This window comes from Cottoperca gobio, chromosome 12 (assembly GCF_900634415.1).
Source record: "Cottoperca gobio chromosome 12, fCotGob3.1, whole genome shotgun sequence".
NCBI classification, from domain to species: domain Eukaryota; kingdom Metazoa; phylum Chordata; class Actinopteri; order Perciformes; family Bovichtidae; genus Cottoperca; species Cottoperca gobio.
In genome coordinates, this window is record NC_041366.1 from 6,369,412 (window position 1) to 6,383,432 (window position 14,021).

At 41.3% G+C, this 14,021-nt stretch overlaps 1 protein-coding gene across 13 annotated transcripts in view; it reads right to left on the reverse strand.

Annotated features, from left to right (window-relative positions):
- vav2 (vav 2 guanine nucleotide exchange factor) overlaps positions 1 to 14,021 on the reverse strand; it is a 195,917-nt gene that overhangs the window by 136,914 nt on the left and 44,982 nt on the right. For all 13 annotated transcript variants that reach the window (XM_029444412.1, XM_029444418.1, XM_029444417.1 and 10 more), the window contains exon 2: positions 1,204 to 1,320. In XM_029444412.1, coding sequence (XP_029300272.1) covers positions 1,204 to 1,320 — 117 coding nt within the window. The remainder of the gene's footprint in view (positions 1 to 1,203; positions 1,321 to 14,021) is intronic.

Genomic DNA, 14,021 nt, shown 5'->3' on the forward strand with positions numbered 1-14,021 from the left:
CCCTAAAAGTTGTTTCGCTGTTAGAACCAAAACATTGCAGCTGGGCATCAGTGGGCATATCATATTATATTCTACAGGTTGGAAAGACATAAAGGGGTAAAAAACAAAGATCTGTAATAACTGTACTAAAGCTTAGAGGTAATCCATTAGATCTGCCATCTTGCTACTGTTTACTTCCATGTGCATTGTACAACGCCCTCCATTGAAGACGCGTCCTTTATCGCAATGGTTCTGTGCAAAAGAGAGTGGAAACGCGAGCTGGTTTGCTAGATAGCACCAAAGTTTCAAGAATCCTGAACGGAATTGGTTCATGAAGCTGAGCTAATTTGATGGAAAAGGAGTAAGAGGTAGCAGACTGAGCATCCAGATGTGCTTCTCTCCATCTGCAACCTACAGGTGCGTCATCCCTTCTGAGTTTTCCAGGTCAAATCACAGCTGACTGGTAGTAAACATGCCCGGACCGTCTCCAGGCATCCTGGTCTGATGTTTAACCACCAGCACTTCTATTCCGATCTCGTTCTGGATGTCTGAGCCCCATGAGCACCAAAACAGATTCCATGTCCAGAATGACGGGGGAAAATAGACCTTATGATTACCCATTTTATAAATACAAATTTGAATACCCCATAAAAACTCTCTATAAAGCTTATATGATGTGCAATTGAGTCAGCCACCTTTACTGCTGAGCCTAAACACACATCCACACTGCAGCAAACTGTTAGAAAGCCGAGTTGAGTTCAACTCAAGTCAGTCAGTGACATGAAACGAGATCGCTGACCCTGAAGTGTTACAGCATCTCTTCTGAGCTCTCTGCTCCATATTGAAGTTAAAGTAACTGACAGATTTGACTTTGAATCTGTAAACTCAAGCAAACCACAGAAGCATGATGCGTTACACTGTAGATGAACTATCACACGCCTGTACTCTTCCACCACATACACATCCACCCACAAAATATATCTGCCCATGTAAGCGTAAAAATAACATACACCACATCTTAGCTTTTCGTCTGACAGCAGAAGAACATCACTCCTGCTGTAAATGAGGTAATCAGGGACACATGCAGTGTCATGTCTCTAAGCTCACGCTGTAACTAGAATGTAGCCTATGGGCAGCTCCATTTTTGAGCAGATCACAGTTCAAGTGCAGAGCGTTTTGTAGGCTGCAAAGTGGAGCATGAATCATGTCTAATGTTTAACTCACCTTGCCGAAGTCTCTGACATCGAAGAGGTCAAAAGGGTCAAACAGCTCACTGTTGCGCAGGCCGAACTTGTCGTGGCACACCTTGAGAAATGTCCGGATGTTCTTCAAACAAAGGAACTACAAAAGAGGGAGAAAAAAAACATCAAACTCAAACTGAATCTGGTATACTCAATTCCAGCGACAGTAAACAACATATTGGATTCATACCACTGTTGTAACCGTACGATTAAACAAGCAGAATGTTTTTCTGAAGAAACCTGTTCCACCAATCTGTTTAATATCACCCATCAACACAACAGCATTCGTGTAAATATTTAATTTCCTGGTTGACGATTGGCAGGCTCTTCATTTCAATCTCTCCTGGTGTATGTGTGATTATTCAGTAACAGAAGGTGAGCAGGCTGATTGCTGCTCCTGAGGCTGACGAACTGCCTCTCTGATCCAGATAAGGAGAGCCACAAGAGGAGCCTGTCTCCTAACATCAGAGCATAGACAAGGCGTCCACAGACAAGCCCACCGGCAAAGACCTGACCCAGAGTAAAGCTGGGGCAGGAATGAGACACTGACCTCACACTGAAAGGTCACAGGTCACAAATCTGAGTCTCTGTGTCTCCCATGGAAATGCTGAATGCTCTAGCATTTAGTCAAGCAGGCACCACATTTATAGGATTTACAACTCATGGAATCTTAAAAAAGGTGTGCAGTACTCCCTTTCTTCATCTCAATTTAAAACTGTATTAACTATTCTGTGTGGGAAATCCCTTATATTTGCAATCTACAAAAATGTCCAATCTGCAATTTAACCAGGTCTAGTCCAGAGAACCCATGAACTAGAGCCTGACATAAACAATGGCCAAGACATTCTATTGGCTGATATTTGCTCATTGACAATTGTTACCTGTTTTTTCAACAATGGTTACTATCCAGTTGTGCAAATAAAGCATATGACATCTTGAGACTGATAGCCAATATAAAAAAGGGAATGGCGTAGTTCACAGGGAGTCCCCAGCAGGCAAGAATATTCATAATAAACTGCATAATAAATACTCCCTGGTCACGAATATGGACACTCTAAAATAAGCCATCACACAGTTAATCCTTGAGGGCTGGAGAAACAGGCCAATAACTGCACAGGAGTATTGAAATATTAATGATAAGCATAACTGCCTCCCATCTTCCCTGTGTGTGAAGAACACATTACCTAACTCGTAAATCCGGCTACTGCTCAGATATGCCTTTCTGTTTCTCTGTGCGTGAGCGATATGAACCACGGAAGCAGAATGTACGCAAAAAGCAGGTTTGAGCGAGAGTGCTTAAAGAACAAAATGCTTGATTGGATATTCAACTGGAAGCATTGACAACATACATTGTAATTGTAATAGCTGTTGCATAAAACTATCAAAGCAACAGGCAGCCTTGCAAGTCACACTTCCCGTTTGTGTAGTGCTGGGCGATAAATCGAGCTTCATTTTTAATCACAGCTTCCAACAATTATGAAATGATTATTTGTTTCACAATGATATATATCCACCCCTTTCCTTTACAGAGGTGCACTTTGTGTGCACCACAAGGCAATAAGAGCAATTTGTTCAATCAAAGAATAAGGAAGCAGCAGTATTATTTATTTAAATGTATATTTATTTATATATTGTTTACATGTTATTATATTTATTTATCTAATTGTTTTTCTTTATTTTTTAAGTTGAATCAATTCATGATGTTTCCAAAGTCAATGTGTAAACTGTGTTGAATAATCGTGATTATGATTTTTGCAATAACTGAGCAGCCCTACGTTTGGGTAATCTTACCAAAAACAGCACAAGTGGGTTTTCAGATAAAATATACTGCAGAGCATCCCCACTCCCCAGGCATTGAAGAGCACAATGTTCTCATTTAAACCTCACTGCAGCTTGATCAACCATAGCGTTTCCTGTTGCTACGTGTGAGACATCATCCGCATCAGCCTGTTGTACTAATTAGCTTTCACTCTTTTGGTAAAACGTTGTAAAAATCAACTCTTTGTTTCCACTCCAGTACATTTTCAGATAAAAGAAGCACAGTTTCATCTGTTATGGTTTCCTGGTATTTTGTGGCATTTCACTTGGCCTCTCCTGGTTACACCTGAGAGCCCTGCTGACTCATTCTCATTCATGTGAGCACATCTGCTCAGTCCCAGTGTCGTGGGTGTGAACCCCATAAGAGAGCCGTGCCGGCCAGTGACGAGGAATGCAATTGGTTGGCTAGCCGAAGTGACATTTGCAGTTCAGCAGCGAAGGTTATCATGTCTGCAGATCCTCACGTACAGCGGGGGGAAAGCTTATTTTCTAAGGCCCAGATATGAAAAGGTAACATTTGCTGGAGTGGTTTGTGGATGAGAAAGAGGGGGAGAGAGAGAGAGAGAGAGAGAGAGAGAGAGAGAGAGAGAGAGAGAGAGAGAGAGAGACTGTAGATATGGATCAGGAGGGAGAAGATGTGTCTGACATTCTAATGCATGTTTGGCGATAAGAGAGCCAGGATAGGGGCAGGGAGAAAGAATTGCTATGATCTTGATGAAAAAAATACACCATTTCTTGTGGAGTGGAGAGTGTGAGTGCACCTGGGAATAAACAGGCCGTGGTCATCTCCTTAGGCGGAGGCTGCCCTTAGCACAATCCATCTGGAATTACCTCACTGCGGTTTGCAACACACTCGAGGCTAGGCACAGATATCCCTCCATTTCTTTCACAGTGTTTGTGAGTACATCTTACACACAGCAATCTCAGACACAGACTGTACTAAATTCACTACAATGCTAATAGAATTTAGAGGGTTAAAATCGTTTTCAAATACACGTGTATACATAAAACTAGTAAACACGTTAACTTCAAACAATTGCTTAAACAATTAGGCGATTCAATTATTAGTCCACTGGCAGAAAATCCTTTATTCAAGTAAAAATGTCCAACATTAGCTGGACTGAATGATTATGATTTTTGTCTGATCGAACAAGTACATATCATTTCAACCTGCTGTTTTCAGTAACTGCAACAGATTAAACTTTTCATTTTTGTGATTGCAGTTTGGATCCTTACTGTGATACTGTTTAACATCGATTTCATTTCTCCAGAACCCTGCTGTTGCGGTTTCGAGAAACGAAAGGAAACTAACCCCCACATATGGTTTTACAACATAAACATTGCAATAAAAGTTGATTGCAAGTGAAGACAGCGTGCAGGTGTTTGTTCCCTTACATTTATTTATTTTTCACCTGTCGCCTAAAACTCTTAAGATTGCAAAACAATCTTTTTCTTTAACTGTGTCACATAGCAAAAGACACCTGCAGAGAAGTGCCATACAGACTAAGAGTTTTGAATAAATACATCTTCCCACACAGACCAGAAAAACAGAACTTGTGTGGACACACGCAGTATAAATGCTCAAGTGTTTACCACTTGCTTCAAGTGTTTGCCATTTGAAGCTACCACTGTGTCAGCCTCATTACTCGTGGCTCACTTAGTACTTTGACTGGCTTCTAAAAGTGGGCTCCTCAAGACTTTTGGTGCCATCAGTGAGTGCAGTGTTCATCAGATGTAATGTGTGTACTGAATCTGGTGTTTACAAATTACAAAACAAACCCTTCAGGGTGTGAAAAGATGAAAAAAGAAGGTCGAAACAAAGATAGAAAGGGAATGAGGAAAAAGGAACGAGATAGGAGGGAATTTAAGAGAAAAAGAGACTGCCGGTGGTCTCAGCTGTAGTGCGGCAGTAGATTTTATTAAGGTGGCTTGCGTGCTCCACTGAAGCGACGACTCCTCAGTCGAGAGCAAACAACTCCTAAAAGAGGCAGACTTGTTGTCAGGCGAGGCGGGGAAGAGGAGAGCGAGTGCAGAGGAAGAGGGAGGCAGGAGGAAGAAGAGCAGCAAAGAGGGAAGAGTCAGGTAACAAAGACCCGTCACATCCCTGACAAGCCCTTCAACCGTATCACTACGCCACATCACACTGAGAATAATGCATTATTCCTCCGGGAGGGTGGCCTTTATCTGCACACACTACATGCTCGTATCTGAGGAGATACAAATTAGAGCTTCCTCGTGGAAAAAAACCTGAACAACAGCACATTGAAGAAATGGAGTGCAGGAAAAGTGCGGGGATATATATATGATCTGGGAAGGAGAGAAGGGGGAGGAAGAGGGAAAGGTGGGTTGTTTTGCCAAATCTGAAGCTCTTTGGTGTCAAACACAACCCATGGGAGAGAAATAGCAGAAGAGGTGGAAGCTGAGAAACTAAAGCAAGAACTGATCTGAAAAATGTTTCCTGGATCCATTTCCTGCTATCGATTCACACAGATGATGCAAATTAAAAGCAAAATAATAAAAAACAATGCATGTTGGGAGTGTTTTGTGTCTGATGCCATAGTGACATGTTGCACACAGCGATCATTAATGGCAACCAAAGCCACAGTCTCTGGTTATAAGAATATGTCAAATGCACGATGTGAAACGGAAAACAGCAGCTTCAGTAGCAAGAGGGAGCATGGAAATGTTCTTCTATCCTTGGAAGCCAGGCAGGTTATGCAGGTAGGGAAACCCCAATAAACAGTATTACTCCTGATGTATTCCTGGTATGTTACCCAGCTAACACTAGTTCAATTAGGGGACAAACAAAGAAATACACAAAGCTGTTCAAACTAACAGAACAATCATGTGAGTCCAAAAGCGACCACAAGTACTCAGGCATGGCTTGCAGATACACATCGGCTCATCTTATTTCCCAAGGTAGAGATAACGCCGTCATTATCTTGGGAAATAAGCGGTTACTTCTAATTTAATAAAATGTATTAAGTCATCAAAAGAAAAGAGCATAATTTTTGTCAACTTCAGAGTCATTCTCTCGGCCCCAGGAGAAACGTAACGTTCCCCTTACAGGTGCTTAGTGAAGAAGGGAAATAATTGGCGAGATGAACAATTCATGTCTGCTGCCCTTTTTTCTAAGCAACAGTTACAAGTGTAGAGACATCAGACTGTCCTCTCCATGATCAAACATTTTCTATAAATTGAATAGGTCCGCAGACCTCCACCAAGGCCAATAGTGCCTTCAAGTGCTCCTCGAGTGGTCCCGTTTCCCGGGTCGCAAAATCCTTCTACCAACTAGTATGTAAGATGTACATAGTGATGTTTTACCGATCTGCATAGAGTAACCGGAGGGTTTCTCGGGCAGCCCTGCTCAAGGGTTCAGAGGTCAGGATCATCTCTCGCGAGGGCTCAAAGCAGAGATGGGGGTAAATATGGGGTTTTGAAAATAGCGTGTACACTTTGCAAAGTTCAGACTGAAACACGATCTCTTCATTCATTCCAACGAGGCAACTTTGTTGACACAGTGGACTCCTGACAGAAGTCTCTCCAGTAAGTTGGTGATTGGCTAGTTGGTCTGAGGTAGCACTGACTCAATCCCTTCCTCCTCGGCCTCCTTCCAAAACAAGCCGGCAATCAGATGATTAGAATTGCACTCAGGGAGCGCGGACCCTGCCAAAGCCAATGGTGCATTCAAGTGCCCCTCGGATGTGCCCGTTTCCTTCGATGTGTTCATGAGCTTTAAGTCATAATGTGAAAACAACGTGGACGCTACACAGAAGATGTGTTGCAATGTATTTCTCGGAGCCAGCAACCCAACATTTACTGATATCTTCATATTACAGCTGCTAAGTCATGGACCAAAATCACCGACTCTCTGAGTTGTTGTTGCAACTTGAGGGAGTGTCCACATGAATTTTGCCAGCCGGCAACTCTTTTTTCCAATTATTCCGACACCACATGAATGTAGCAGTGATAAGTAATGCCCCCCATGGATCAGATCTGCTACAACATGTAAAGGGTTCTTCCTTGGCCCATGCTACAACCTTCCACCAAGTTTCATGAAAATCGAGTCAGTCTTTTTTCTGTAATCCTTCTGAAAAACAAAACAGAACTTCCTTGGGGGAGGTAACACGAAAGGTATCTTCAGCAGAAAAAAATCAATGAAGACTAGTCTACTGTTTAGGACTCTAGAGGAAGTAAACTTGCAAAAAGCTGCTCTCTGTCCACCTTTCTTCCTCCCCCAAACAACTTTGAGATCCCTTAACTAGGCAATTTGGGGCGAAGTCAAATTTAATATTTTTTTAAATAAAACATACTTTGTGTTTCTGGGTGCTATAAAGGAATCAATACTAAGTACGATTTGGGAATTAAATCAATGAGAGAAAACCATACGGTCTTAGCTTTGTTACGAGAGGAGAGGAAAGGATTTATAACCGACACACTGAAGTGAGTCAGACCGATGAGCAGATACTCAGACAGCCGGTCAGAGAACTGAGTCAATGAAAGAGACTGATGCCTGTCTGGGAACTGTGAGGCAGCCAAATACTCATTCTACACACACACACACACACACACACACACACACACACACACACACACACACACACACACACACACACACCTCATGTTGTGTCTCGCATTGAATCATTCCACACCTTTAGAACAACAGGAAGGGGGCTCTCAGCAGGTGAGAAAGCAGCAACAGCGAGCTCATGTGACCACAAGAAACGGCTGGCTGAGCTGTTTCCGACAATCTATACACACACAAACCTACACTAATGTACACACACGCACGCCAGGTAGAGGTGATGATGGATCTCGTAAACTCCGAGTTGGGCTAATGATCCCGTAGCCAGGGTGTTGATTGCTTTCTGGTAAGGGGAGATTTATGGCTGGCAGTGATCAGCACTCAACCTTTCCAAAAATAAACGTCATCCAAACGCTGGGCTCTACAGTGCAGCAAATGTCCATTACACACGAGCCTAGTAATACCTCATTCAGTCTGAAAAGCTTACATTTGTTAAACAGCTTAAAAAGGCTAAATAAAAACCTTCTGCCTGCAGGATGGTAGCACTAAACTTTCACAGACTCCTGGCACTATGAAAAGGTAAATTAATATGCAAATGTAAGATTTGTTTGAATAGAATCAATCTGCCATTTTTGAAAAACAATATGCCCTATCATAAAGATAATCCAGATACAATGCATGGCAGTGTGGGCACTTGAAACTGAGTGGCCTTCGGTTATACCCTTGTGCTCGGAGCAATAAACTAAGACCTGATTTAAAATCGGCAATTTTAGTAACAGTTAATAGTCTCAGACTGAATAGAACATCAATCAAAGATAAGGACGTAAAGCACAGAGCTCCTTGTAGTGAAGATGCAAACAAGATTATCTGTCATTTCAACCTCGGAAAGTTCACGTGAATTTAATTACTGCAGGATTAGTACATTAACAATACAGCAGAAAATAACAAGTAATGACATTAACCATTTCTAATTATCTTCTCTTTCCGTTAATATGGGAAACAGAAACAGAACATTTCATCATAATGTATGTGCTAGATCTGTTTAAATGTAACTGCCACTAAGAATGCAATTTCTCTAACTACATACTGCACATACACACCTGCCCACCTACACGCACACCTGCACACCTACGCACACCTACACTTACACCTACACACACACACCCACACACCCACTTCTGAAACCAAACATATGCCCCTGTTCCTCCTTTGCCCTCAAGGTAGTCTGGCAGTACAACACAAGCAACAATTAATTCCTATAAAACGTCATGTTCAAAGCCAACTGAAGGGTCTAACGGTCAGAAATAGTCCATTTGTTTTAATAGATGGGTATTGAAGGGTTGACAGTTTAGCAAATAGCAATGATAATTTATCGTTGGCTGCTTTTGTCAGAGAATTAAATCCACAAAATGTGAACACTGAGTCAATTTATAATCTTGAGCTTTGATTTTGTGTCCCACAAGTCATCAACGGGGGTTAACAAATACCAACGTCGATGGATGACGCACTCATTTCTGTCAGTCTGCTAACTTGTATCTTTTCTATTTAAAACATGGAAAAATAAATCAATCCAGAGATTTTTCAAGAGCACAGACTTCCTCCTCTGTGATCTTTGAATTGCCCTAATTGAAATCAATATCTGCTTTGATGAATATTTTACACCAGCAAACGGCTCCTCTGACTTTCCACAGCTACAAACCTTCAAAGGAAAATACTGCAAATAATATAAAATCATTTGTTGTGTTGAATGTAGCTCGGAGTTTATTCAACTTTTATATTTATGGAAGTGCAGGCCCACGCACGGCCCTCTACTACCAGGTTAGTAAATGTTTAGGTGGCATGTGCCGGGTGGGATTAATGAGCACTGGGGCTCTTCCACCCCGCTTCCAGGTCACCCAGATGTTTAAGTCAGTGAGGAGTAAGGCCCTGCTCCTGCAAATTAGAGAAGACGACGCTGCATGAATAATGCATCGCAATAGTATGCAAATGTGTTAATCTTATCCTATTACCCCTAAAAGCCTGTAAGCAGGCGTGGATTGACCACAGTTTTAAATCTCCTACAATCCTCAGCAGACAAGGCAGAGCTGCTTCGGTAGCGACGGCTACGTGTCTCATGTTAAAATATGGAAGTTAAATAGGCTAAGTGCGGTTTTTAGTGAGGTTAATCTCCATTACAAAAGAAGATCATTCAGCCCTGAGCAAAGACTCTGGAGGGAGAAAGTCACTGCAATTGTAGAGCATGACTACATAATTAAATCAAGTCCACCTTCACCTTTACACTGGCTACTCGCAAAATAAAACTAAAACATAAGCACACTCTCTAATTGCAGGTCGGGCTAAGGCTGAGATGAGAAGCACAACGCATGAGGAAGAAAGCATTAGTTGAACTCGTAACATGCCATCAGTAACATGCTCACCACATGGACACGTATTAGGTCATTCGTGAGAATAGAGAAGCAGTGAACCTGAAGCCAACTAAAAAGGAGACCCCTTCCTGGGGAAGAAAAGCTTTCGTGCGGGAGAGTGAAACAGAATGGTGGGAAAAAAGAGAAGCGATATGTCTTCAAGGTACTGCTCTTTCCTCTCTCTGCTGAAGCGGAAACGGCCAAAGCTAGGAACAAAGAACCTGCTCTCATGGATAATGGAGAGAAAAGGGAGAAGGGGCTAGTGTGTGGGGGTGCTTTAAAAGGCTAACCAAGAGTGCTAGGTAGTGGAATTTACAGTTTAACATCTATTATTGTAATTGTTTCATTGGATATTGCTTTAACATTAATACTATATATTTATTTAGCAATGCATAGCTTATGGATGTCGGTCTGTTGGTTGGTCGATGAGTCCTCCACTTGGGTCCAAACTAAAATATCTCAACAACTATTGGATGGATTGGCATGGAATTCTATACAGACATTCATGCTCCCCAGAGGATGAATCCTAATGACTTTAATGATCCTCTGAAAATTTCTCTAGCGCGCCCAACAGGTTGACATTTTTGGCTTTTGGTGACATGTTGGATTGCCTCAACATTTTGTAGACATTCATGGTTACCAGAGGAGGAATCCTAATTGCTTTAATGATTACCTGATTTATAGCCATGATTAAAAGATGAGCTTGACTTTGGGGAGGGAATGGAGAAAAGAACAGCAGTCTCCCATGGTTGAGCCCTATGTTTTTTGCTCCAAGTCATCCGACTTCCTCCTCTGCTCCCAAAGGACAAAAGTCAGTGCTGCTACGGCCGCAAGAGAGCTTTGTCACTTGAACATGAAGGATGTTGTTGCCCCTTTTTCTTACTCTTCTTCCTTCAGTGAATTGCCCTGTAATCTTATTGTGCTGCCTTTTGAACAAAGAATCTCTCTAAAAAAAGACATAGGCCTCTAGAGTAAGGTACTATATGATACCGGAGTTTTAACAATAATATAATATATAATACCTTTTTTCAATGTTAATGACGGCAGTCCCTTTTTAAAGTTTCAACACGTTTTGACTTGACTTTTTTTGTCATTCTACAAAGATAACAAGTTGTTTGATGCATTAATTTAAAAGAACGATGCATAAATAAAATATTGTCCAAAGTTATCGCACCAAAACAAGATCCATCCTGATTATGACATCATCAACACTGTTGCTGTGCACTAAGGAGGTCACCGCTGAATGTCATGTAGCTTTGATCAAGGGAAAGATGGGTTCAAGATGCTGAAGGAGAGAGCAGCGGTCAAAGACAAAAGCGGGAAAACTATTATCATCTTAATTCTACCTGACTTGAGTTTTCAATTTCCTCTGACCTTTAATATGTTTTTTTCTCTTCTTTCTCTGTGGACCAGTAATAATTCATAAAGCTTATTTTCTCTGAAGTGGTTACAACTACACGCAATACTTCTACTTTTGTTTTTGGTGATTTGTTTTGTGCAAGAGAGGCTTCACCTTTGCATGACCGGCTCCATCTCCATTTCCACTTTTAAATAGAGGGAGCTGGTTCTCACAATAGCATACTGTAAATATCATCAACATCCACCTGGATGGCCTGCTGGCTGTCCTGTGTTTCATTCCTAGATTGTTTCTGGAGCAATCTCAAATCTTACCAGGCTTAAAACGGAGAGAATAGTTTTTTTTTTTTACTGTAACTGTTGTTTACACCCCTTTAACCCTCTTTCACTCAAGGTCTGAAAAACATTCAGACTAGGGTTGTAACATTCCGGCACTATTTAAGGTGGAAACTTCCAATGGGAATGATCAGAAATGTATGGGAATCAACAGGACATAATGGGAATAAAATGGGAAAATGAGTATTATTTGCTCAGAGGGTATTTACCATGTCATATGCAGATAGAAAACTGTTTCTTTATTAATCAATCGATTAACCCTCTGAAGACTAAGCCCTTTGTTCATGAACAGAACGTTCTTTGAAGACAAAAATCCATTAATTTGTCAAATACATACAATGTGAAATGTGCCATGTGTTGAGTTAGCTAGCTGGCAAGTTAGCTAATGGGGCAGACAATGTGGGCTGTGTGTAAACAACTTATTTATAAAAGAAAGGCTTTGCAAAAAGAATGAATGGTTACATGGTTACAATTCAATCAAATGGGCACACTTCCATAAGAGCTTAACTTTCTTAGGAACATGTCTGGCAACCTTCCAGACATTTACCAAACCTTTGCAACCCTAGTGCAGATGATATAAAAAATCTAAAGACAGACCAAGAAGCAAAGACACCTCTGTGCATAATGCAGTGCTCCAGGTTCTATCCACTCTTCAAGTAAATCTGTGGTGTATCCAAGCAACAGGCCATGCTGCTGAGACTCAGAGGAGGAGTGTGTGTTTGAAACATTTCCACTCCGGCTTGGCTGTAGGCTTGATGAATGTGAGAAGGAGGTCCATCGAGGATCCCAGACACCCATAGATCGATGGCCAGGTAATTTATGACATCGGACCAGAGAGAGGAAGACTGCATCTATCTTTTTCCCCAGCGAGTTTCCGTCACAACTTAAGGCTCATTGCGATTTAGATCTCCCCATAAAATACGATACCTTTCACTTTGTTTCCCCCCCACACAAAACAAACGGCAGTATCATACACATAAGGTAGATATTACTTAAGATAGAGACCCTAATTGTACTTACTGTGGCCACATTCACAGCCCATTAAGTCTCACAGTTTTAAATAGTCTTTGGCAGAGCTATGTGTGAGCTCGGGGCTGAAACGCACACAGCCAAAGAACTAACGAGGAATTTAAATCTGAACAGATTTAGATTTACGATGACACAGCAGAGTTACAAAAACTCACTTAACACCTCAAATGTATCTTAGATGGCTTAAAAGACTGATACTTCTATGGCTCCAGATCAAATGATGTTGTTGTCTCGAGTACATTGAGATTTATTTATGAGAAAAAGCTATATGAATTTAATGAATTTCTCTGTGTGTAAAATTGACAAAATACACTCAAGTAACACATTTCTGGCTACACTATCAAACTGACTTTTATTATTGGCTAAACTTGGCTAAATTAAAATTAATGAGCATTTTCCCTTAGTGTCACTTGCACATTTATTGTAATCTATGTTAGTTGGCTCAATGTGCCTTCACTAACAACCTTGTGATGGTTCTGGGAAGTCTTCTATTAAAAATTAACTGACAGACTGGACTCTCGCAAGCAATCTGAAGATGTCACCTTGGAGTTGGTAAAACCGTGACATATATTTTTGTCATTTTCTGGGTCAAAAGAACAATCGAGAAAATGATCACCAGGTTAATTGATCCTTTTTAGTTGCAGCCGGAATTGCTTTAGTAGGATCTGATCATATCTTCTATCATTGGTACCTTGTATATTCGCAGAAGTAAGCAAGTACATTTGAAATCTCATTTGAAATTATACTAGTCGAAAGCCAAAAGGCCAAAACCTGAAAGCATCGTTAGTGGCGGATGTTTGTCCTTTGTTTAAGCAGGCTATCAGGTACACAGGAGGCTGCAGCTCTGTACACTCGATGGCTGTGATTATCTCCAAGGTGACTAATGCCATTAACATGGAGAACAGCCTGTTAATTACTGGCTCTGGGGCCGGCTTTAATCATCAGAGCCACAGCTTGGATAAACAATCATTCGATCATCACACAGCTTTGCTGCGACACACAATGCAGCGATCGGCCAATTTACAGATTAAGTAATTGGACAGAGTGGATACTGTAAGATGCGGTTTAAATCTAGTCAGTGGACAGTGGAGAGCTTTCCAATGGGCCGGTGTGAATGCAATATGAAACCACAGCAATACATTTGTAAATGGGCTGTACAGTTTGCCTGATAGACAAACACACTGGGAATGGTCAACAACGGTGTTTGCACAGTCTGATAATATCCAATGTGCACAGAGAACTTAAATATTGGTCACAGCTGCAGATGTGTACGCATGCCAACAGACATCCCAATGGTTCTATTGTAGCCAGTGGAGACTGATTATTTGTATA